The sequence below is a fragment of the Mastacembelus armatus genome, chromosome 23 (genome assembly GCF_900324485.2).
Source record: "Mastacembelus armatus chromosome 23, fMasArm1.2, whole genome shotgun sequence".
NCBI classification, from domain to species: Eukaryota; Metazoa; Chordata; class Actinopteri; order Synbranchiformes; family Mastacembelidae; genus Mastacembelus; species Mastacembelus armatus.
Window position 1 is genome coordinate 15,524,541 of NC_046655.1, and position 25,069 is coordinate 15,549,609.

At 43.0% G+C, this 25,069-nt stretch overlaps 1 protein-coding gene across 1 annotated transcript; it reads left to right on the forward strand.

Annotated features, from left to right (window-relative positions):
- The first annotated feature begins 1,053 nt into the window (after positions 1 to 1,053).
- On the forward strand, positions 1,054 to 22,285 carry LOC113142073 (protein tyrosine phosphatase receptor type R). The gene is made up of 16 exons (XM_026326841.1): positions 1,054 to 1,370; positions 5,788 to 6,059; positions 13,010 to 13,123; positions 13,200 to 13,349; positions 13,902 to 14,009; positions 15,124 to 15,246; positions 15,347 to 15,468; positions 15,677 to 15,811; positions 17,732 to 17,921; positions 18,374 to 18,458; positions 19,145 to 19,224; positions 20,042 to 20,179; positions 20,326 to 20,436; positions 20,534 to 20,691; positions 20,773 to 20,886; positions 20,968 to 22,285. The coding sequence occupies exons 1-16, from the start codon at positions 1,289 to 1,291 to the stop codon at positions 21,059 to 21,061; spliced, it is 2,076 nt and encodes a 691-aa protein (XP_026182626.1). The 5' UTR covers positions 1,054 to 1,288; the 3' UTR covers positions 21,062 to 22,285.
- Positions 22,286 to 25,069: the final 2,784 nt, after the last annotated feature.

Sequence of the window (25,069 nt, forward strand, 5' to 3'; positions counted from 1 at the left end):
TCTTCGATTATTGATCACAACTAATATCTTGGTGTTAATGTTTGTTTGCGAGCACGTGTCAGAGCCGTGTTGCATTCACGCAATTTGGGTAGAATGGGAAATACGGGACTTCACTGTTATTTCGGGCTAGTTAGCTCAAGTGCTGACCCTGCGGTCGCCAGATAAACTGCATCAAGTCGTTTATATTGTGACAACAAATACAAACGAACATTTTGTAGATGTAATTGTACCTGACTTACTTGTGTCAGTGTCAACATGAATCATTTCCCCATTGAAATGTTCGAAAATACGTTTTTAACGTTAGGGCGTGAACGCAACATCAATTAGCGTCACATGCTAATCCCCTGGTGCAAACTGCTGCAGTTCGGTCCGAGTGTTTGGGAATTATTCATATTTAATCCGTCGATAGTCGAGAGAAAGTCTCAGGTAGGAGACTGACTTGAGTTTCTATTCAGTTTCTGCAGGTTTGATGTTGTGAATTCGTGTTAGCTTGACTTTAGCGTTAGCGTTTAACGTGCCAGGCTAATCTTAGCATAGAGGCTAACGAAGGCGGTTTGATTGTAGTGGTTTCTGTCCTGTTCAGAAAGTGATCAGGTCGTTGTTGTTGTTGTTGTTGTTGTTAAAGTTAAAGTTGACAAACAGTCAGTTATTATCACGGTGTTGACATATTTAGTTTACCTGTTGACCAAACATGGCAACAAACAATTTACTTCACGTAAACAATAATATCATTTCTAAAGGCTCGTACAGTCAAACTGTCGTTGTTGACACAAAGTAAAGTCTTATTTATTTAATGTTTTTAAATTTACGGCACATAAACGTCGGAAGGGCTAATCCTCCTCTTCCTCTGCCCCGCCCTCTCTCCTCCTCCTCCTCCTCTTCATCTTCATCATCATCATCATCAGCCTCCACCTGGTGCACCTCCCTGCTCTCACCTCTCCTTCTTCTCCTTCTCCTCCTCCTCCTCCTTCTCCTTCCTCTCCGGGGCTCACATGGAAACAACCTCAGCTTCACCCCGGAGCCGCAGCTGCAGAGCGGTCGTTCGTCCTGCAGTCAGGCCGCTGTAGGAAGCCGTAGGGCCGGGGAGAAGCGTCGCGGGGGTCCGGTGGTGGTGGAGGAGCGGATGTGTGGAGCTGTGGCAGCGCCTCCTCCCTCTCGTGCTGCGGACACACACATAGATGTTCGGAAACACACACCGGCTGATGCATAATTACAGCACAGCGAGAAGCCGCAGAGAAAACGAGCTGCCGGGCCGGATTCATTTCAGTCTGAGCTGCAGAACCGAAGGATGAGCTGCAGCGGGAGAAGAGGAGGGTTTCTCTCCATGTTCCTGCTCTTGTCTCTGATATGGACACAGCTGCTGGTCACAGGTAAGCGTCTGATTTCTGTTTGCGGCCTTAACCCGAGAATACAAGCAGCTGTAGAGCTCAGATCAATGGTTTATCGTGATCTCTGTCAGTTAACCTGTGAAAACGGCTCCTCCGGTGCCGGTGTCTTTGCAAGCAGAATATCTGTGTTGCCCAGATAAATGTTTAAGCAGGACAACCTCTGGTGATAGGAAATTACCTATTGCAATAACAGATATTATGGTATGGTTGCTTTTTAACCTTAAACTCTGCAGGATGCTGCAGTAAGTCCTTTGTAAGAGAAGCTCAGATAATATGATATATGATATATGACAGTTCTGGTAGTTACAGCCCCAACATGTGGAGTGTTTTGCTAGAAACTACAATAAAACTTTCACAACAAACCTTCAAATCTCCCACAAGAAGAAGATTGGTATATAAACACATGATATACACACATGATCTTGTCATTAGAAGAAAAGTCCCATAGTATATGAAAATGTCTTCACTGTCATGTGTATATGAAAAGCTCCTGTATGGGCATGTGGTGGAGAAATTTCCCATGAAATAGCCAGCGATGAAATCGATGTACATAAATCCTACAGTGTAAATTTCTAATCATTTGCTCCAACAATCCAAAACCACAATTAGATTCAGTGTAAAAACAGAATCTGTAAAATCTGTAAAGGGTTTGACTTATTTAATTAGAGGAAAGACGAGTGTTGATGAACGTCTGAGGTGTTAAGGCCAGGAGCATTAGGAGCATTTCTGAATTATCAGGAAATATTTTCATCTAATTCTAACCTGGTTATAAATAGATATGAATACCAGACTCACATCATTTGTAAACCATGCTGGAGATACAGGATGGAGGTATTTTCATATGAATCATTTCACTGGACAAAGATGTGTATAATGATGTGGTTGCACCTGGTGTCTTTGACTGAAACACACTGTACACAGATGTGACATTCTGGTTTTCCTGTGTAAACACTCTAAACACAATTTGGGTCAAAGTCAAATTGAGGCAAACAACCGAATCTTCTTTAATTTACACGACAAGAAACCTCTCAGTTCCTGTTGCTTCCTGTTTTTTTCTGCTGAGACGCTAACGTTGCATTAACCTGCGAATGGACATGATGTTTGAAATAAACATAAATATCGATATTAGGTTGTTTTTCAGATAATTGTGTCCTTATCTGACTGTTTGCACTGGGTCACATGATGTACTGTTAACATGCTGGATCTTGAATTATTAACAAATCAGAAGTTTTCTTCTTCACTTTGGCTTTGGCTGTGTTTCTCATGCAGTTTGGATTATTTTATTTCTGTGGTTCCAGAAATGAACCCGATGTTAAGCTGAGAGGGTTTGGGAAACATTTCAGAAGAGGTTTCCAAACAGAACAGGTGCTTGCTGGGATTGATTGTAGTTCTTTACTGGAATATAATAATGACTGCTGAGTGCATGAAACAGGAGCTTGTTTCTGGTCCTGAGTTATTCGGCCTCCATAGGAAAACTGACTTTAAACTGACAAACACCAGCTAAAAACAAGTTGTCTTGGCAATGCTTTGTTTTTTCAAATTAGTTTTATTATCTGTACAACCTGAGATGCAAACAATAATGTCTGGTCTGTGTGTTGGAGCTGTGTCTCCAGAGCTACAGGGTCAGCCTTTTCTAACCTGTGATTGGCCGACAGCTCCTGTCCAATCACAGCTCGGCTCAGCTCAGCATCATGCATAGCAACCAGGACGCTGTCGCTAGGGAGAAAGGCAGCCAAGAAGGGAAGCTGTGTCATTGGTTCAGGTGTTTTACCTGCTTACACTGCTGATTTATTTTTACCCACTGAGTATAATCCACACATTTACTCCTGAGGAGACGCTAATTTGAAGTACTTTATATACCGCTGGGTAGCTGACGTTAACCACCTTATATACTTCTAATTTGAAGTACTTTATATACCGCCGGGTAGCTGACGTTAACTACCTTATATACTTCTAATTTGAAGTACTTTATATACCGCCGGGTAGCTGACGTTAACTACCTTATATACTTCTAATTTGAAGTACTTCATATACCGCTGGGTAGCTGACGTTAACTACCTTATATACTTCTAATTTGAAGTACTTTATATACCGCCGGGTAGCTGACGTTAACTACCTTATATACTTCTAATTTGAAGTACTTCATATACCGCTGGGTAGCTGACGTTAACTACCTTATATACTTCTAATTTGAAGTACTTCATATACCGCTGGGTAGCTGACGTTAACTACCTTATATACTTCTAATTTGAAGTACTTCATATACCGCTGGGTAGCTGACGTTAACTACCTTATATACTTCTAATTTGAGTACTTCATATACCGCTGGGTAGCTGACGTTAACTACCTTATATACTTCTAATTTGAAGTACTTTATATACCGCTGGGTAGCTGACGTTAACTACCTTATATACTTCTAATTTGAAGTACTTCATATACCGCTGGGTAGCTGACGTTAACTACCTTATATACTTCTAATTTGAAGTACTTCATATACCGCTGGGTAGCTGACGTTAACTACCTTATATACTTCTAATTTGAAGTACTTTATATACCGCCGGGTAGCTGACGTTATCTACCTTATATACTTCTAATTTGAAGTACTTTATATACCGCTGGGTAGCTGACGTTATCTACCTTATATACTTCTAATTTGAAGTACTTTATATACCGCTGGGTAGCTGACGTTATCTACCTTATATACTTCTAATTTGAAGTACTTTATATACCGCCGGGTAGCTGACGTTATCTACCTTATATACTTCTAATTTGAAGTACTTTATATACCGCTGGGTAGCTGACGTTAACTACCTTATATACTTCTAATTTGAAGTACTTTATATACCGCCGGGTAGCTGACGTTATCTACCTTATATACTTCTAATTTGAAGTACTTTATATACCGCCGGGTAGCTGACGTTATCTACCTTATATACTTCTAATTTGAAGTACTTTATATACCGCCGGGTAGCTGACGTTATCTACCTTATATACTTCTAATTTGAAGTACTTTATATACCGCCGGGTAGCTGACGTTATCTACCTTATATACTTCTAATTTGAAGTACTTTATATACCGCTGGGTAGCTGACGTTATCTACCTTATATACTTCTAATTTGAAGTACTTTATATACCGCCGGGTAGCTGACGTTATCTACCTTATATACTTCTAATTTGAAGTACTTTATATACCGCCGGGTAGCTGACGTTAACTACCTTATATACTTCTAATTTGAAGTACTTTATATACCGCCGGGTAGCTGACGTTATCTACCTTATATACTTCTAATTTGAAGTACTTTATATACCGCCGGGTAGCTGACGTTAACTACCTTATATACTTCTAATTTGAAGTACTTTATATACCGCTGGGTAGCTGACGTTAACTACCTTATATACTTCTAATTTGAAGTACTTTATATACTGCCGGGTAGCTGACGTTAACTACCTTATATACTTCTAATTTGAAGTACTTTGAATGTCCCCCCAGGGATCAATAAGGTTTGATGATCAGTCTGTATTTTGTTGGATTCATCTGATTCTGAAAAGGAACTAAAGTTATCAGATAAATGTAGAGCAGGAAAAGTCCAAGGTTTGACTCTGACATGAAGGTCAAGGATGAAGTAGTGCAAAATGAAAATACTCAACTAAAGAAGTACCTCAGAATGGTACTTGCGTGCAGTATTTGAGTACATGTACTTTTTAAATTTTTCAGCGATGCCTGTGGCGGCCTCCAACAGACAGACTGTGGTCAGGTCCAGCTGTGGAAGCTTCAGGGCTGAGTTTTCTTTAGTCTGTTCAGTGTCAGGTCCTTTGTGTTCCCAGGATGAACCTATGAAACAGGAAGCTGCTAAAGATAAAAGTGCTTCACCCAGTAGTTTCCCCTCTCAGGACAAATAAAGACTGTGAATGAATTATGCAGTGTTGATATTCTTCATGGTTGGGTGAGTTTGGCCGGTGTGCAGGGGTTTCCTCTCAGCCTGACTGCACACTGATGAAAACCTCTGTCCTGACCTGAGTCAGTGTGACAGCAGAGATGCACAGATGGGATCTGCTGCTCTCTGGGAGTCCTGCAGAATGTGCTGCTGCTGGAGAACTAAAAGATGTTTATAGGCAGAGGTAGATTCATACACCACCTCTTGTCTGTGTTGTCTTCTTCATCTTTTATTTTAAAGATCAGTCTGGTCATTCTGTGTCTGTGTGTTCATGAGTCCACAGACTGACAGCAATGAATGTGGTGTCCTCAGTGTAATGTGTGTGAATCCAGAACCTGGTTCAGCTTATGGGTCTGTGCTGTAGACCTCCATTGTTGTCCAAAAACTATTAAAAACACATGATGCTAAAACAGGTTTTTCCTCATCTTTTATTTTAAAAATGATCATCATCTTCTCTCCTCAGAATCTTCTTCTGGTGACCATGAGCGGCGTCTCTTCCCTTCTCGCTCCGGTCCTCACCCTCAACGTGGGTTGAAGCCACATGACGATGTGGACAAGTCCCATCACCACCACCATGAGCAGCCTGCCAGGTTAGCCGCGGGGACGTCAGCCGCCCTCCTGGGGTCTCGCTTACGTCAGCCTGATGGTCAGCGGACCCTTAACCTGTTGGCACGACCACATCACGAGGTGCAGCCACAGCACGCCGTGGTGTCTGCAAGGCATCTGGTTACCGTGGTGAGTGACCTGGTGCCTGATTGGTTAATGTGTTTGTTTTTATTTACCAGTCAGAGACAGCTGGCTGGAGGTCTGCTCCATGAAAAGGCAGCTGAGCACCAGAGCTGTGTGATGATGTTATCAAGGAGTCAAGACTGAAGTCAGTGAGTCTGAAAGTGATTTTGATGCAGTTTAATACCATCAGCATTGGAGATGCAGCAGTTAGTTGGTTGACAGAAAATATATTGGCACCTAGTTTGATAATTGATAAAAATTGATAAAATATTTGTCATTTTTAATCAGAAATATTTGATGGTTTCATCTGGACAGATTAGCAGATATGATACCAGAGTGACTGTCTGCTGGTTTGTGGTTAATTTGACTACACCATCTGGGCCTGTGGTGAATTATTAGACATTTTCCATCATTTGCACCTTTTTTTTTTTTTTTTTTTTTTTTCCAAGAATCAAGAAAATTACCAGCAGATTGATCAATAAGAAAAAAGCAGCATGAGCAGAGAAACAGGGCTGCTGATGTTGGCTCAGACGAGAGCCTCACTTTAATAAGCAGCTAAACTGAGACGGCAGGTGTCAGTAGAAATTTGTGGAAGCTAATGTGACTCAGTCCCTGTTCGGTAAAACGGGGTTTTCTCCCTCAGCCGGCAAATACTGAGGAGGTCAGAGCGGGCGGATGAATGACGGATGAGGAGCTGCAGCGCTGGGGGAGAGATGCTGCGCTCTCTGTTGCCATGGAAACGCTAACGATAAGTGTGCGAGACCCCCTTACCTACACAATGGGTGGTTACATAAGCCTTAGATAAACAGCAGCGCCCTTCGACGTGACATTGAGACAGAGGAACAGGTAGACAGCTACGAACTAACTGGGTAACGGTGAGGGAGACCAGGAGACGAGACTGGTCGAGTGAGATAGAGACCCAGTGAGACTGGAAGAGAGAGAGAGAAAAGACTGGATTCTGTGTTGGATTCTGGTTCAGGTTGACTGCAGCTTCAGACTGTGTGTGGCTGGATTGTGTTAAAATGGCAGCATACAGAGCAAAACACAGCGTTTTTGTATTGACTGATGTTTTTCATCTCACATTGTAAAAGTCAGAGGCAGAAATGGAGAATCTGCTCACAGCCAGAAAAGAAGCTACAATGTAGGATGTGATTTTGCTCCAAAAGCATCGAATGAACTTCTGTGTTTCCCCATTCTTCTTTCTAAAATGACAAAAAGGCAGAAAAGTATAATTTTCCCAATAGAGAGAAGGGAAGTGGAGGGGAAATGTGTTCACAACAAAACCCAAAGGTGTTTAGATCAGATCCTAAAGAAGTCTTATTTTGAAGGAGCTGAAATCAGAAATGCAGATTATCCAGATTATTACTGCATTATTGGATATTTCACTGCATGTCACCTTCAGAGTGGTGGCAGTCATCAGTACACTGTGTTATCTGCACAGTGGAATTAGGGCACAGGCTGATTCAGTCATTTATTTTTAGGAGAAAAGTAACAGATTATTAATTTAACTGAACGTGTGCAGGCCTCAGCTGTGAAGTCTCCCCACCAACACTTCCCACAATCCTCTGCCAAGACAGTCAGAGGTCTCGTCGCCACAGATGCATTGTGGGAGTGGCGGCAATGTGGAGAAGCCTTGGATGGAGAGTAAAAGACAGACGGGGATGCTGGGAGTTTACAGACGGGTTACCTGTTGTGTTTGTTTCTGGTGCAGGGTCCTTACAGTAGGATATTATTAGTATTATTTATCAGTTTATTCCTTTTTTTTTTTTTTTTTTTTTTTAGTAAAAGTGTTGGTTTGCTGCTTTTTGGGTGAGATTTTGTTGTACACTGATTGTTTTGAGGATTTGGAAGAACTCAAGCAGAAGGAGCAGATTCAGATGGTGGTTTCTATTTTGGAAAGAATTTGGTTAAAAACAGAATCAGTCTGCCACTTATTTTAAACAGACTCCAAGCTAATGTAATAAACAGCATTATTTACAGTATTACTGGTTCATGTAGAGTCAGTGGAGTAACAGCAGGAGGGAATGTGTTCAGATGGAAGCTGAGAGAGGATTGTATAAGTCCCAGATGGTACCCAGTCACCTCCCATCTCAGCATCACACCACATGCCTGCAAGACACTACTGTGTGTGTGTGTGTGTGTGTGTGTGTGTGTGTGTGTGTGTGTGTGTGTGGGTGGGGGTGTGTGTGTGTGTGTGTGGGTGGGGGTGTGGGTGTGGGTGGGTGTGGGGGTGGGTGGGTGGGTGGGTGTGTGTGTGGCCTTTGCTCTCATGTCAGGTTTTAACAGCAGGTGAAAGCTGGTTGTGAGACACACACACACACACATGCTGTGCTGTGTTCAGGTGTGTGTGTGTGTGTTACGATGAAAAACTGAACGATGCTCTTTGTTGTAAACGTCCAGTGTGAGAGTCATGTTGCTGCAGCAGAGTAAGATGAGATTGGTGGAGTATGAGGCAGCTCTGAACACAGCTCTGTGCTGAGGTGAAGCTGTTCTTAGCCTGGAGCTGTATTTGGGCAAAACATGGAAAAAGCATTAGTTAGTTTTTTTTTGGATAAGACTTTGAATCATCCAGATAAACTCTGTGTAAACATGTATGTGAACAAGGACTGGTGTCCCAGGCTGGTTTAATGTAGCTGCCTCAGGTAAAATAAATAAACCACAGAGATTCATATAGAAGCTGTAAAGGTAGAGAGAGCTGATTAGACAGGTCACATGACTCCATCTTTATTTTGACGTGACCTAATTGAATCTTTGCAGGTTGCTGCTTTGTCAATGTTTATTTTTGTTGTTGAAAGAGAAACAAATGTTTAAATATGCAGAATAAAGTCACATCAGGTTGTTCAAGTTGACATGACTGGTCTGTGACACACATCAGTGTTGAACACAAGCCTGTGTCTGTCTTTGTGTGTGTGTGTGTGTGTGTGTGTGTGTGTCAGTGAACATGTTAAATAATTAATGCCATAGGTGTGTTTTGTGTGTTTTGTGTGTTTTGTGTGCTCGTGGAGGCGACTCACCACTTCAAACCCACAGTCCTTCATGCAGGACTGTGTTCACTTCACTAACAGCTTCATGTGGATTCTGTGTAAACACTTTTTACACAGAACATTATCGACACATCTGTGTGTGTGTGTGTGTGTGTGTGTCATAGCAGATTTGAAACAATCATTTTAATGTTCAGGTAATTAATTATAATTGGTAATTGGATAATAGACAAAACATGACATTTGAGAGAAATTGTGATAATAATTTGTCACCTGACTAATATTAATTCAGTAACATTTTCCACTGTCAGCCACTAAGAGAGAATTAAAGTAGTAAGAATAAGAAGACGAGTCCAGCCTGGTCTGCACTGAACTCATTTTCTCAAAGGAAACAACACAGGCGTGAATAATCCAAGCTCAGGGCAACCCACTCATTCAGCTGTGTGTTTGTGTGTGTGTGTGTGTGTCTGTGTGTGTGTCTGTGTGTGTGTGTGAGAGGTCTCATTGAGTTGCATGCTGCACGTGCTGCTCACGTTTTTCCCGTCAGCGCTCTGAGAGAAGCTGCACAGCCAACACGCTGCAGAACATTTCATTTCAGCTGGTGCCCAGAAATATCGATTTTTCTCTCTTTGATCAGTGACAATATACAGTGATAGTACAGTCCCACTAAATCTCTCCAGCTGTTCATTGCAAACAGGAAAAGAACCTGATGTAGAAATGTAACAGCACAGTAAACAAACACTATGTGTAGTGAAACTCATTTTGGTCTGTGTGTGATTGAATATAGTTTGAAGTAAAAATTCTGGGTGAAAGCTGCAGAGACAGAATCAAGATGATTTGAAATAAGAAATTCACTTTGTTGCATCTTTTTTGTCACTGAATCAATTAGTGGCTGTGAACATGTCCAGTCATTGAAGAAACAGCTGGACATACCTTTAGTTGTCCTGCCCTTTATGTTTTGTTGTTTATCGGCGCCTTTCTCCCTCCTCCCCTCACTGTTATCTGATCGGTCCCCACTACCCAGAGGGCTAACTGCTAATTAGCAGTCATTACCCTGTGTGTGTTGGTGCCTGTGTGTTTGTTTGTGTGTCGGACAGAAATAGCACCTGATCCTGACAGGAAGCACAGCAGGATAATGGCATTACCTGGACGACAGCCAATCAGGTGGCAGGTTGAGCTCCGTCCCCCTCTAAGCCAATCAGAGATCAGTGCACGGTTAGATCAGGAAATAGAGTGAACAGACCCCGAGCTCTGACTGACAGGCCGCTCACCGTCATTCAGTGAAACACTTCCTGTGGTCGACAGGGAGGATCAGCAATGTTTACATGTTGACTTGGTAAGGTTGTTTACATTTAGTTTCAGGTTATTGATTTGTGGTTTTTTTCTGTTTTTTTCTGTCTGTTGTTTATGTGTTTGTTCCTGAAGTGTTTAGTTGTTGTTGTTTATTTGTTTTTGAATCAGCTGTCATGTCATGTGGTCACTTGGCTGATTGATAAAGTTTATTAGTCTGATTCAGTGAAGTTGCTGTGGTGGTTTAGGGCTGGAAGTAACCCTGGTTTCCATTATTGATCAACTGGCCTTTTTTAAATTCATTATATCCTTAGTCTGAAAAAATATCAAAGGCAGTTAGTTGGTTTATTAGTTTGTAGACAGAACATTAGTCGTCAACACAATGAAAAATCATTTAAACCCTTTGAACAGTGAACTGAGTATTTTTGGACAGAACAGTGTGTATGTCTATATGTAACACTCTAACTGATTAATGTAGAAAATGGAAATCTGAATTGGTAATGACAAGAATCATTAGTTGCCTCTGAGATCGCAGGTTTGTGTTTTACTCTGGGAGCAGACAAAGACAGACAAGAGTTTGTTTAACAGGCGGGTAATAACATCAGCTGTGTGTGTTCAGCCCGTCTGCCTCCGTTTATTGTCCCTGATATTGAATTAAGTGGCAACAGAACATGTTGTTGTTTTAGCCATTAGCAAACAGCCGCCCACACACACACACACACACACACACACACACACACACACACACACACAGACAGAGTTGTTTGAGCAGCAGCAGCAGTTGTTGGGTTTGAAGCTGACGGACAAAGCTGCAGACACACCTCAGGTTTGTTTTCTTCTAAACTCATTCAGAAACTCAATCTCACTTTATTTTGTCTTAGGTGTGATTAGCTTAGCTTAGCACAAAGACTGGGGGTGGGGGGAAACTGTTAGCCTGGCTCTGTTAAGATTAAAGAGGATTCATGGACAAATCATTGCAGCTCGTGGACAAACTTGAACGTCTGTGGTTCCATTTTTGGCATTTTGCTTACTGGTTATTTTTCTAATTAATTAATTGAGCCGTTGTATTTGGAGCTTGTTTAAGATATAAAGTTTGTTCAGACACTGGCAGATTTGGCTGCTGGTCTGTTTGTGCACAGTGACTTTATTTGCCACAAACAGCCAGTAAATCTACAGTAAAAACAGTTTTCTAGCTTTAGGTTGGTGCATATGTTGGTAATTCACTGTTGCTGTAGGTTTATAAGGTAGATTCCTTTAGCCCCAGGACAACAGTGACATTTCTGTCTATTGGAGCAGTCTTTTATTTCTCATTCATTACTGTGGAGCTTCTGTTTTAGTGTTTATTTCTATGGGCGCAGACTAGTTTTTATTAAACTGGTCAGGTGTGATTAGCTCGGCGGTGAGCAGGTATATGCAGGGTGGAGATACGGGGGTGTGTCAGGTTGAACAGTGACTTTGTTGCTGATTCCCATCATGCTCTTTGGAATCAGCAGGAACAAACACTTGGGCTCTTGAATGGTTGACAGTCAGTACTTCAGACATGGTGACTGTCGAGGGGGATGCTTCAGACTGGAGGCGTTTTAATTTCAGCCTGGGGTTAGGTGGCGACCATGTGTGTGTTAGTAAATCCTTGAGGTTTCCTGCTGTTTTTGCTCTCTGCACTCAGAGGCTAAAATCCTGGGTGAGGTGTGCGTGTGTGTGCGTGTGTGTGTGTGTGTGTGCGTGTGTGTTCCACCTGTCTCCTGTATCACTTGTGCTGAAAGCTGAGAGACTGTTGGGAAAACCAACGGAGCCAAACACAGAGGGGGGAGCTGGAGCTGGGTGGGCCGTGGGTGAAGAGAGATGGATCGTAGCAGAGAGAGAGATAAAATAACCGAGTCGGAGCTGGAGGGATGATGTTATCATTCGATCTGTTAGTCTGCAGATCAGAATCTCTGCAGACTGAAGTTCACCCAGTGTTGTGTTGTTTCTGTGAGGATGGACAGAGAAAACAGCAGACTGGAGGTTTACCAGCAGAAGTGTAAAGGCAGGAACATCATATACAGAAACCTTATCTGGACCATAGTGTTGGATGGACAACTATCAGGAGCAGCTTAACAGGCCTGAAATATTTCAGAAGAATGTTTTGGAGCCTTTAGGCCTGAACTGTTGGGCTGACATCACTGCATGACAGAACACAGGCACAGAGCGAGGCCGGCAGGTGAAACACCTTTCATTACATATTTGTTTTCCATGTATTTGTAACAGTAGATCAGTCTGTGTGTGTTTGTGTGTGTATAAAAGCAGAATGTAAATAAATGCTGACATTTGTGAACCATGTGACAAACTCGTTGCTTCCTGTGATGATGTGAAAACATCAGGTGTGTGTGGAGCGATGACTGACCTTCCTCATTAACACAGAAACTAAACTAAAAATGTCCATTATGTTTTTCTTCATTTGACCTTTGTCTGGACATCTTTTAATCAGCTCATCTTCTTCTGTGGTGGTCTACCAGCACCGACTGGAGAATCAGCTCCACCAGCTGTTGGTCTGCTCAGCTCAGTCACAGCAGTGTTGTTGGAACTGAGCATTTGGTCACGTTGTCTTTCTACCAGTTTCTGCAGAAGCATTTGGATGGAAACTTGACCCCCCCCCTCCTTCTTCTTCTTCTTCTTCTTCTTCTTCTTCTTCTTCTTTTCTCTTAGTACCTGGCTGTGGATGTGAGGAGACTGAACATCAGTCTTCTTCGCTGGTTTCGGGAAGGTGTAGCGGCAGCTCTGGGCGTTCCTGCAGGACACGTTCACATCAACCGGCTGAATGTAAGACACACAGCATTCAGATGTTATTCTAATGAACTGATTCTTTGATTAACTGACCAGTGGATGGCTGTTACAGGAGAAGAAGAATGGCATCGAGCTCTTTGTGTCCTCTGATAGGCTGGGATTCTCTGAGCTCCGCCCTGGTGAAGAGGTCATCCAATCACTGAACGTTCGAGTCCTTCACCGCTACCTGGGGCACTTTGGCATCACTGAGGTCTCCACTGAGGTGTGTGTGTGTGTGTGTGTGTGTGTGTGTGTGTGTGTGTGTGTGTGTGTCTGAAAACGGTTCGTGTGCTTGCTCCTCTGTGTCCTAGGTAACAGTAGCTCGTTAAGCAGCCTCATTAGTTCCCGTGGAGACAGATGGAGTGGTTGGAGTAAGATTATTAGAGAGCAGGGTGCTGCTGGTAAAAGTTTAATGGAAGTATTAAAGTCGCATCGATCAGCCTGAGGAAGAGCAGAGCAGCTTTATTGAGGATATTAATATTATTACTCTTCTCCCAGCAGTGAGAAATGCGACAGCTCTACTGTTACACTACGGTAACAAATCTGACCCGCCGTCTGCTTATCAGTGCAGAGCAGACAGGACCAATCGGACGTCTGCGTCGGCTTTAGAGCACGTTCCTCATCTTTGTTTGAGTGTGACTGTGTGTCCTGTGAAAATATCTGCACGTGTGGGGCAGACGTTCTTTTGTCTTTGGTGTGAATCGGGGCATGTGCTGTGGAGGAAGATCAGAACAATTAACGTTTTATTAACCGGTTCTCTTCACGTGTCTCTCAGAAAAACGTCCTGCAGGGCGAGCAGAGGGATCACGTGTGGAGCAGAGAAGGTTTTTACACCGTCATCCTCTTCTTCACCATCTTTGTCATCGTCATCACCTGCTTGATGGTAAAATACACTATTACACACACAGAGGACACTCACTGATACTGATAAATACACTTCATGAGAACCTGACTCTGAACTACATCTGAGCCAAACTCTGAAACACGTTTTAACCCTCAGACAGACCTTTGAATGTCAGACCTTTGCATGGTGCCACAGCAATTCAGCTGTTTGGTCATTTCATGACCTTCATTTTGGCTTTACCTGTGTCCCACAGTGATGTGACTGAGAGTGTTTATTAATCACCACATCCTCCCATCTGCACCGAACCGCAGCAGGCCTTTGGCATTTTGCACTGCTGCACAAATATGTACCAGAATAGTGGGTCCACGTGAAGACGCCCACACAGTCTGAGGCCTACAGCTCCGAACTCGCATGATCAAATGGGGCTCAAAACGTGCTCAAGATAGAAATAACTGTGCACACGGACACACTTGAGAGCTTCAGCCAATTTGAGACTGTGGTCAGAAGTCGCCGTGTCGTGGCCTTTAGACTCACAGACACTAAAGGAAGTGATTTTACAGAAGAGCAGACAACAGTCATGAGGCTCTGTTGTTCTGTTGTTGTTTCCCATAGTTGAACGGCAATATCCTGGGTCCATTTGGAATAAAACTCTAAAAGCTTTTCAGATCAACAAATCAGAATTTGCATCAAATGAAATGGGAGAAGGGAAAAGCAGGAAAAAAAAGAAATAACATGGAGATTTAGATAAATCCTCCTGTCCTGATTTATTTTGCTGTCGGTTGTAGTTTGATATTTAACCCACACGAGGGCGCACTTACCCACATTCTCAACACTATTACTGTCTTCAGTCTTTTCTCAGCTGCAGAACCTTTTGTTTGTTTGTGAGATCAGGGCAGTGTAGAATGAATTTGTTAAAGAAAGAGTGATGACAAAAATAAAACCAAAAACCTTAAAATCCTTTAGGTCTGCAGAGAAATGACTGTTATAAGCAAATTCTATATAAGCATCATTTCTGGAGTATATACCTGGAGAATGTACCTTACGCTACATCTGACACACTTTCAGCTAATACTTTAAAACATGTCATTAAATTAAATCATCTGCCCTGTTACTTAAATGACCAGTTTTAATGAACCTTTTCTCTCTTCCACAGGTTTTGTATCGATTTAGGGAGAAGGTCCAGGTTTCTGACAGACAGCTGAAAGCTCCACCACCTGACCTCCACCTTTCCCCAGCTGTCCCTCCAGACTCTGCCCAGAGGTCAAAGGGCACGAAGGTCAGTGCTTGACACCACAACTGTCGGCTCTTAATATATAACAATTATTCACTTATAAAAAGCACAAAGAAGACTAACGAAGGCTTCCTTTCATTTTCAGGTTGTGACGCCAGGAAGCATGGTCCAAGCTGAGCTCCCTCCAGCTGTCGCCACGCCCACTCCCCAGCAGCAGCCAATCATAGCCTGCAGCCGCCTCGCTTCACCTGGCGTCCCTCTGCCCAGGTAATTCATCACACAGCACTGGGCTGCCTATGTATCCCACAATGCCTTTCAACAACATCTCAAACATTTAAACTCATAGGAATAGACATACCTGCTCCGTCATTACTGATCTTTAATGCACGTGATGTTCAGTTTCCTCCATCCAAGTTGGTTTACAAGTCTGGATATTTATTTATTGATATAAATTGAACTAATTCTCTCTCTGTAGCCCCGCCCCTGTCCCTGTTGTCAACGGCAACAGCCACGCCCTACCTGCCACTGTTGTCCCGGTGACAGCCAGTAACGAGCTAAAGCCCTGCCCCTCCCCGTTTAGGATGAAACCCGTCGCTGGTCTGCAGGAAAGGTAAGTGCGAATGACTGGAAGGTGGATGTTACAGGTGTGCTAGCCCCGCCCCCATCCTCATTAGTTAGGTCTGGAGCTTTTATTAATTATGTCAAAGTGCAGTTTAGTCCAGGTCAGTTCTGTTACAGTAAATCACAGACATCCGTGCTCAGTTCAGATATCAGGTGATGCCTGTTTGTATAGAAACCTGTTAGAGTCCGGACTCTTGAGCTTTGGAGTCAAGAACGCTCAGGTTGTGCAACATGTGTTTGGAGCGGAGCGACCTCTAGCCTGAGGTTGTTGGAGCAGTCGGCTGCGTACGTGCTCAGTAAAGGATGATAAACAAGGTGTGTGTGTCCTCAAAAGCCTCTGCACTCGATGACCACGTCCAGATAATGGAGCAAGTTTCCTCCATAAACACTGTGCACTGTGTTCATATACCATCAGACCTCTCTGTACGTTCTTTTTCCCTGCAGCGTCATATTTGACACATTTTACTGGACTTCATGTTTTAGCCCATCACCTTTTAGACGATGTGCCACCGTCCATCTGACCCGTCTAATGAGCTTTAGTCTGGCAGATGGAGACGATAAGAGACTAGTCCCTGATTACAAAGTAAAATGATTTTGTCTAAAGTGAAAAGAAGGAAGACTGAGAGGAGGCTGATTAAAGGAACTACTGCTGTCAACAAGCCCTGTTGTTGGACCGTGACCTTAGTCCTGCAGACAGTTGTCTTTTTATTTGGCCACATTTAAAGACCCAGAAAGGTGAGAAATAAACGGTGACGGCCGTTCTCAGAGTCTGGAGCTGGTTTTTGGAAAAAGACGGGCCTCCCATTGTTGGTGAGGAAGAACGGTGCAGTGGAGTGTTACAAGAGACACGATGTGATGTGGGAGGTTGGATAATGTCATTTTTCAAAACCAGTCACTGCATTTTTGTGCAGCCATTGTTTCTTTAAGAGTCTTAGAACAGTGGCTGCAGTTCGTTTCCTAAGTTTCCCACTTAAGTGGTTTCATAACTGAAAGAAAACATCTGAACATCAGCTCAGCTTCGAGCACTTCAGCCTTTATCAGCTGCTCGTGACTCTTCCGCTAACTCGCAGTGCTTCCGCAGGTTCAGGCACAGGCGGCCATTTTGTTCTGGTTAGATGAGTGTTCAGAGCGCGGGTGTTAAAGTGAAGAGAACAGGCTGTTTCTTAAGGTAACAAGGGGAAGGAAGATTTCAGGCTCAGAGTGAGAACAGGATGTTTTTCTTGGTGTCTGTCTCTTTCGTGTGTGTGTGTGTGTGTGTGTGTGTGTGTGTGTGTGTGTGTGTGTGTGCTGCCCGCTCTGGATGGCAGCCAATCACCAATCAGACGAATAGGAAGAAACAGCATCCTGGAGAGGAAACTGTCCGACACGTAGCCAGACAGAGTCCACCCACACGCCCCCATCAAAGCACACCTTGTCTTCTCATCTCGGTCGTCTTCTGTTTTGACACCTGGCTGTTGGAAGACCTTTGGGCTTCTAACGCTCGCCTGATACCACTGCCTCCTTTTTCCTCTCAAGCTGCAGATATTTGTGAAATTTGTCTGACGGTGACGGGTTTTATTGAAATGCTGAAACTGTGTTTGCAGCGTGGTGTAAACCAGTGGCAGGACACAGGAGTGAAACACCAAACATCACACATACCTGACTGGTTTCCAGTGAACTACACTGGGAAAGTGTTTCCAAACCTCGTTTCTCCACTTTGACACTTGCAGACGTTGTTTTGTTTCAGCTGCTCCTGTGAGTCTTCATGGTTAGAACAGAAACACTGTCAGATGGTTTAGTCAGAAAGAGTTAAAGGTTGTTGGAAGAGCAGGGAGAAAGATGATTTGCTCTGTGCATAAGTCACGTGACAAGTCATCATTTCTTCTTCTGTCTTTCCTTCCCGTCTCCCCTTCATCGACTTCCCTTCCAGACGTGGCTCTAACGTCTCTCTGGTGTTGGACATGTCGGCTCTTGGCTCTGTGGAGCCCCTAAACGTCACCGTGGTAACCCCCCGAGAGGCGGCGGCGAGGGAGTATCTGCTGTCCGCCGGGCGGCCGCTGACGAGGCAGCAGCTCAGAGACGTCGTCATCAACACACACAAGCTGCACGCAGAGTTCGCCGTGAGTAAACACAAGGTCACAGGCTCGAATCCCAGTGTCCTGATGCAAACTGAGGTGAAAAACAAAGTTTAGTTTCCAGGATTTGCCCAGAATCCTCGTTGGACTAAAATGATATATTACTACAACCTTTACGCCTCCATCAGAGAAACGGTTGTACTAAAACTGTTAGAACAAATAAGAAGAACATGAAAACATGAATAAAGTGAATAAACATCATTTACTAATTGATATGCGGTTCTGTTTTCTTCACATATCCTGCTTTTCCCAAGATGAGTTTGGTTATAAGATGCTATGAGGAAACTTTACCAACTTCATTTTGTTAAGGGACATGTATGTAGCAGTGAGGACCCTCAGGATATAAATGCATATATGTCAATATACTGTTCACACATAATGTTATTTTCATGTCAAAACTTTTCACTGATTGATAAATGTCTTTTCTCTCATCACAGGAAATTCCAATGAATTTCATTGATCCCAAGGAGCTGGATGTTCCAAACCACGGCACCAAGAACAGATACAAGACCATCCTGCCCAGTGAGTTGCTAAGAAACAGAAACATTTCCAACACAGTCCTGGTCTCTCCTTTCCTGTTGAACCAGGATGCTGTTTTATTATGTGGGAGAGGTTTAAGGTCAAAGGCCAACAACCCTGAGGACAGCTAATATCGCACCTCCCTCTTCCCTGAGCTCACAACCAAACAAATTTTTTTTCCTCAGAGCACAGTTTGTTCTCTCTCTGTCACTGAGCCTGATTAACACATTATGTAACACACACACACACACACACACAGAATGAGAGCTTTTGGTATGTGCACCCTTGTTTTGGAGGGTGGGTGGGGTTATCGATATAACAGTGAGTGGGGGGTCCTTCCTTCCTTCCGGTCAAGTAGGGGTAAGGAATGCTCACCTGGATGTGCTGTGGATCAGATGCTTTCCTGTGTTCCACTGTCTGTGTTGCCTTTTCTGAAGAGGTCACTGCTCCGCTCAGGCCTGAGGTCCGGAGGAGTCCTGGAAACTAACTCTCAACGAGGTTTAAGACCTAGTCTATAACTGGGTAATGACCAGGTCCAACAGGGGTCTAACCACTACGTCTGAAAATAGCCTGAAGTCTGGTCTGAGTGTCCAGGAAAGTGCTACAGTACCCAGTCTAATCTCTTCCCCTCTCTCTGTCCTCACCTCTTTCCTTTCCTCCCTCGTGTCCTCATCTCCTCCTTGTCCTAGACCCTCATTCCAGAGTGATCCTGAAGGCGAAGAGCTGCAACGACCTGCAGAGCTCCTACATTAACGCGAACTACATACGGGTGGGTACCAGCAGGTCCCTTAGCTTAGTAGGTGACAATGATAACACCTCTGAGTTCTGACTCACCAGAAAGGGAACCACTAATGTGTGGTCCTGGATCCGTGTTTTTGTCTTTTCAGCAGCATCTAATTCTGGTTCACTGTCCCAGTTCTGACATTAGTTCAGTCTTTTCTGAACCTGAGTAAACAAACATCCAACACATTCTCACATCATTTATCAGGAATCTCAACACATTTTTTTCTCCTATTTGTTTTGGTTTGTCCGTCAACACACACAGTGAAAGTCAGTAATGTCGCTCTCAGACGCTGATACAATGGACTTTCTTCCTGTCAGGAAACTCCACTGAAACTGTCCGACCACATGAGCGAACAGAAGCTGTTTAAATACTCCGTCCTACTGTACGAACACTGTCAGTTTAAATATAACCAAAGTCAGTCAGCACTGGTACCACAGAAAACTCAGGCGACTAACACGTTACTACTGATGTGTAGACAATATGGACAGTGAAATAAGAGGCTAGAGGCTCGAGATGCATGATCCAGTGCCACATGTGTGAATATATGTGTGAATGTATATGAATGTGTCATTGGATTAGATTAGATTCCTTTATTATCATTGTCAGTGATACAACTAAATCTAATCTTTCTTGATAAAATGCACAGACTCTTGAAAGAGGAAAAGAAAATCTCTGGCTGGTTGGATGCAGAGAGAATATATTTACTTTGTGTTGCAGCAGCTACAAACAACAAAGACATTAAATGACATATATAACAGATAAACATGCTGCTAACGCTGTTGTATGATTGGCTGTTTCCCAGGGTTACCTTGGCGATGAGAAGGCCTACATTGCCACCCAGGGTCCCATGGTGAACACGGTGAATGACTTCTGGCAAATGACCTGGCAGGAGGAGTCTCCGGTCATCGTCATGATCACCAAGCTGAAGGAAAAGAACGAGGTGACCTGACGAGAGACCAACTGGTTTGGGCCAGTGACATATTTTGTTGAATTTTAAAACCATTAATTATTCAGATGTTAATGTTTCTTTGCAGATGATTTGAAAATTGGATTAAAATGTGTGGTTCCCTCTCCCTGTTTGTACAGAAGTGTGTTCTATACTGGCCAGAGAAGAGAGGGATTTATGGGAAGGTTGAAGTGATTGTCCGCAGCGTCAGAGAGTGTGAACACTACACCACTCGCAGCCTCGCTCTCAAGGTGCGCACTCTCAGAAACGCGTATTATGTCTGAGGTTGCTGTTCAGAAAAAGTCGTTTATTCTAAGGTTTGGTTTGGACTTGTGTGTTTTTGTGCAGTGTGGGAATCAAACCCGCGTGCTGCAGCATTACTGGTACACATCATGGCCCGACCACAAAACCCCAGACTCTGCGATGCCGCTGCTGCAGCTGATGGCCGACGTTGAGGCAGACAGACGAGCAGCCGCCACCACGGGGCCAGTTATTGTCCACTGCAGGTACTGAGAGAGGGAAGCGGAAACAGGCTTTTCTGCTGCTGAAAATGTTAGAAACAGTTACCCATGCTCCTCTGCCCGCAGTGCTGGGATTGGCCGGACAGGCTGCTTCATCGCCACGACGATAGGCTGCCGGCAGCTGCAGGTGGAGGGAGTGGTGGATGTGCTGAGCATCACCTGCCAGCTCCGAGCCGACAGGTAACGCCGAAGAACTTAAAGTGCTGTCCTCTCTCCATTATCGGTGCTTTAAACTTCAGTAATGCGTCTGTTCCTGTGCAGAGGTGGCATGATCCAGACTGGTGAGCAGTACGAATTCGTCCATCACGCCTTGAGCTTGTACGAGGCCCGCGTCTCCGCAGAAACCGGCCAATGAGAGTTCAGCACCACAGAGCACCGTCACTTTAAGCTGGAAGTGAGCGTGCTGCACCGTGAGCCCTGCACAGGTATGATCTCTGAGATTAGGGGGTTCTGGATCAGGTCTTTGAGTTTGATGGACAACATGGACAACCAATGGGGAATGTTGTGGGCGGAGCCTGCTAAAGGAAAGAGGAAAGGTAGATGGAATGTATCCGCTCTTCTTCTTCATCTTATTTGCTGTTTCTTCTTCATGGGTTGTTGGCAGTTCTTCAGAGGAACTTGTGGGAGCTGCTGACCGCACTTCTCTTATCCAACCGACTGTTTCCTTTTCAAAGACTCGTCTTTTACCTCTTTTCTGTCACGGAGACTTAGAAATAGTTTGACTGACGTTGATGGTTGTTCAGTAACGTTTCTGTGTCTTATAGGACTCTAAACATATTTTATAACATGGTGTTCATTTAAGAAGGTTTATTGGGAAATGACTGTTAGCTGGTTGCACCTTTGGTTGAGCTACTATATCGTGGTTGAACCAACCGTTCCAGCCCCGTCCTGTTTACCTTCCAGCACTCCATATGTTACTGTGTCAATGGTCTCAGTGTTTCACCTCATTTCTGTCTTCAGTTTAGCCCTTTAACCTCCATTGCTTTATTCTCTGGGGTTACAGAGAAGCTTAAAGTGTTTTCTGATCTATTTCAAGAATAAAACGTGTTGCAAATCAAATCAAAATTTATAATTAACTTAAACTCCCGGAATATAAAAACTCCCCTCCCAAGTCACAACCTGTCCAACATATACCAGATATTTTTACATAAAAGGTTTAAAACAGCTAATTGTGACCTCTCTTCATAGACATAATGTTCTTATTTAAAGGGGGTTTGTCTTTAAAGTTAGTCTGACAGGATCTATTCATTTGTAATTGGAACATTTTAAACCTTTATTCCCACTGTGACGCTCTGCTTCATCCACAGCCCGGTAACATGTGAAGTGCTGGAGTCACCAATGGGGCTAACTTTAGCCATACAACACGTGCTAAAAGCTAACAAACCAATGTAATGATGAATAAGCTTCTGCTAGTTCCTGCAGTGCAGCAGTCCCACACAAGCTAATTCCAGCCTTAGTAGTTGAGTGTAAATGTGTTTGCTTTAACCAGTAGATGCTAACCTATTAGCTCATGCTATGCTAAAGCAATATTTTGTTAAACCTATTAAATCTAGTATTTTAACCCACGCTCTTCAACAACAGCAGCTCCCATCAGGCTTTGACAGCAGCACTGAGTCTGAGGATTATGGGAGCTGTAGTTTTTAAATGCTAACAAAGTAATTGTTCTATTTTTATTAAAATGAGGTGCAGTAATGCAGTAAGAGATTATTTTAGACCGTCATGTTAAAACTCAGCTGCAGTAAGTATTGTAATTATTCTGCTGATTATTTCCTCAATTAATCAATAGTTTAAAATTAAAAAGTGAAATTAGAATTTAATTTTCCCAGAGTTCAGTGTGATGTCTGACCAATCCAGAAATATATTCAGTTTAGGGTCATGTACAACGCAGAAAAGCAAAATCTCACATTTGAGATTGTGATAGATTTGCTTGATTATTAAAGTAGCTACTTTAATAATTTATTGATCATCTAATTTATGCAGCTCTTAACTAAAAGTACAGACGATCAATGAATTAGAAAGAACTAATAACTCAAATTAACAAAGCCTGATGGAGCACAGGCTGGTTCCAAAGTAGCTTGGCCCCTTGTTTTAAATGTAGATATTTATCTATACATGAAATTAATTGTGTTGGGAAGTTTTCCAGTAACAGACCAAACAGTTTGAGTGATTCCTGACAGAAGCCTTGTGCTGCTTGGCCTCAGAGCTTACACTCCCGTTGTGTGATGTATTGCTTTATACCAAAAATGTGAAATGTAAGTCACGATGGTGCATCATCTCATCAGTGTGCTGTTGTACATTATGTTATCTAGTGAGTACCTTATTTTGATGTATCAAAGTAATAATAACTTTATTTTTATACTGTTTTTACATGGTTTCGATGTGTTTAGCAGCTGTCAGCCGTTTAAAGACTCCAGTGAAAGCTCACTGCACTGTTAACCCGGATGAGGCGTCTTTAAAATAACAATATTTACTGCAAACTGTTGCCTTATTGAATGTAGGTAGTGGATAATGGAGAATCTACAGTTTGAGTGAAACAGCTGAACTATAACTATTAAACTCAACACCAAGTTACAGTAATTTGATATTTAAACACACAAATTAAAACATGTGTCACTCCCATCCTAAAAAATATCTCGTCCCCCATGGTGGTCTCTGCTTCTGAAGGCTCAGGTCTGACCCTGACCTCTCTGAATGTGCAGACTCCCAGTGGTGAGACTGCGTTCAGTCAATAACAGAACATAATAATAAAAATAATGTTTGTAAGTAGTTCTCTGCTTTTATTGGTGAACCATGATTTGTTGCTCAGTCTGAGTGAGTCGAAGGATTAACAGCCTAAAATCAACAAATCCAGTCCCAGAGCTGCTGTTAAAGAAGCCAAAGTGAGGCAGGCAGCTGATTTGTGTCCCTGTGATGTTACAGTCAATTATATTTAGTGACTGTTGGTTAATGTCACAAAGTCAAACTGACGAGTTACGTCTGCACTGACTCAGCTTCACTGACGACAGGCGACATGTGCAGAGGAGGGAGACGTTAAAACGACCACATGGATTCTGATCTGACCGTTCACACACTCGCACATTGGACAGGAATCGGATCTAGGACCACATATGCAGGTGGAGCAGATCTGATCTGAGAACATCTGGTTTGGTCTGTTCACACTGAGGGTTTTAGTGAGACATGGTGAAAAACAACATGGCGGCTGTTTGTTGTGAAACATGTCGTCGTCATGTCCAGTTGAATTAGCAAAAGATGGCGAAGCTCAGATTGAAGTGTGTTTCAGGGTAAAGTGACGTATTCAGGTCTGTCTACCCTGAGATGCTTGTTAACACATTAACGCTTTATGATGCTACGATAAGATGTAATCGGCTAATAAGTAAAGAAATGAAATTGAATATTTCTAATCAATATTTATTGATAGATTCCGGGCTAACAGTGTATTTGTGGTGCAAACCTCATGTTCTCTAAATTATCAACAGAACAGGAGTTTGATGGAATTATTTATTATTATTACTGTTATTATTGCAAATGCATCAGAGGTTGAATTTTTATATAACACAATATTTTAGAATGAAACATGGAGCCAAAACAAAAGTAGTGCTGTGGCGTTGACACTTCCTGTGGCGTTGACACTTCCTGTGGCGTTGATCTGGTTCAGAGACCTGAGGTTTGTACAGCAGAGTCAGAATGAGGAACATGAACATTCACATCTGGATCGACTTGTTACATGTTAAAGTGCTTTTACGCCTGATGTTCACATTTCACTCACATGCCACAGACATGGAGACGCTGCTGCTAAACTGGGAGCACTGGGACCGGCCTGTAGACGGACTATAAACGAGAGGCACTTTTTCTATGTACCAATATATTTTTATTTGTTTTCTTCACTTGTGATACAATCAAGGGACCTTGGACCTGCGTCTCTTTGTGTACACACCCGACATGCCTCCTGGGACACCGCTGACCCGTTTTTCACTTCAGTCAGTCTCAAAACTCAAAATGGTTAAAAAAAAAAAAGAGATTCTGACACATTTTGACGTAAAAACCGACTGAAGTGAAAGTGAGTTGAGCCCAGACTCCAGGCCCACAACAACAACAACAAGACACTGCCTCTGACGTAGTATTGTGTATGTGCAGTAGGTGGTGCTTCACGTCCTGTACTTTATTGTTGTTGACGGTTGGAGTTTAAAGGGACGCTTGACCTTTTTGGTTTTACACAGTTGTTTAATTGAAAAGTACAGTTTTTAATTTCCTGTAAGTTTCTTGAGAAACAGACATAAATCTGTGCATTAACCAGAGAAAAGTAATTACTAGAGTTTAGACCTGGAGCTAACGATTGTTCTATCGACCAACCTGCTTGTTATTT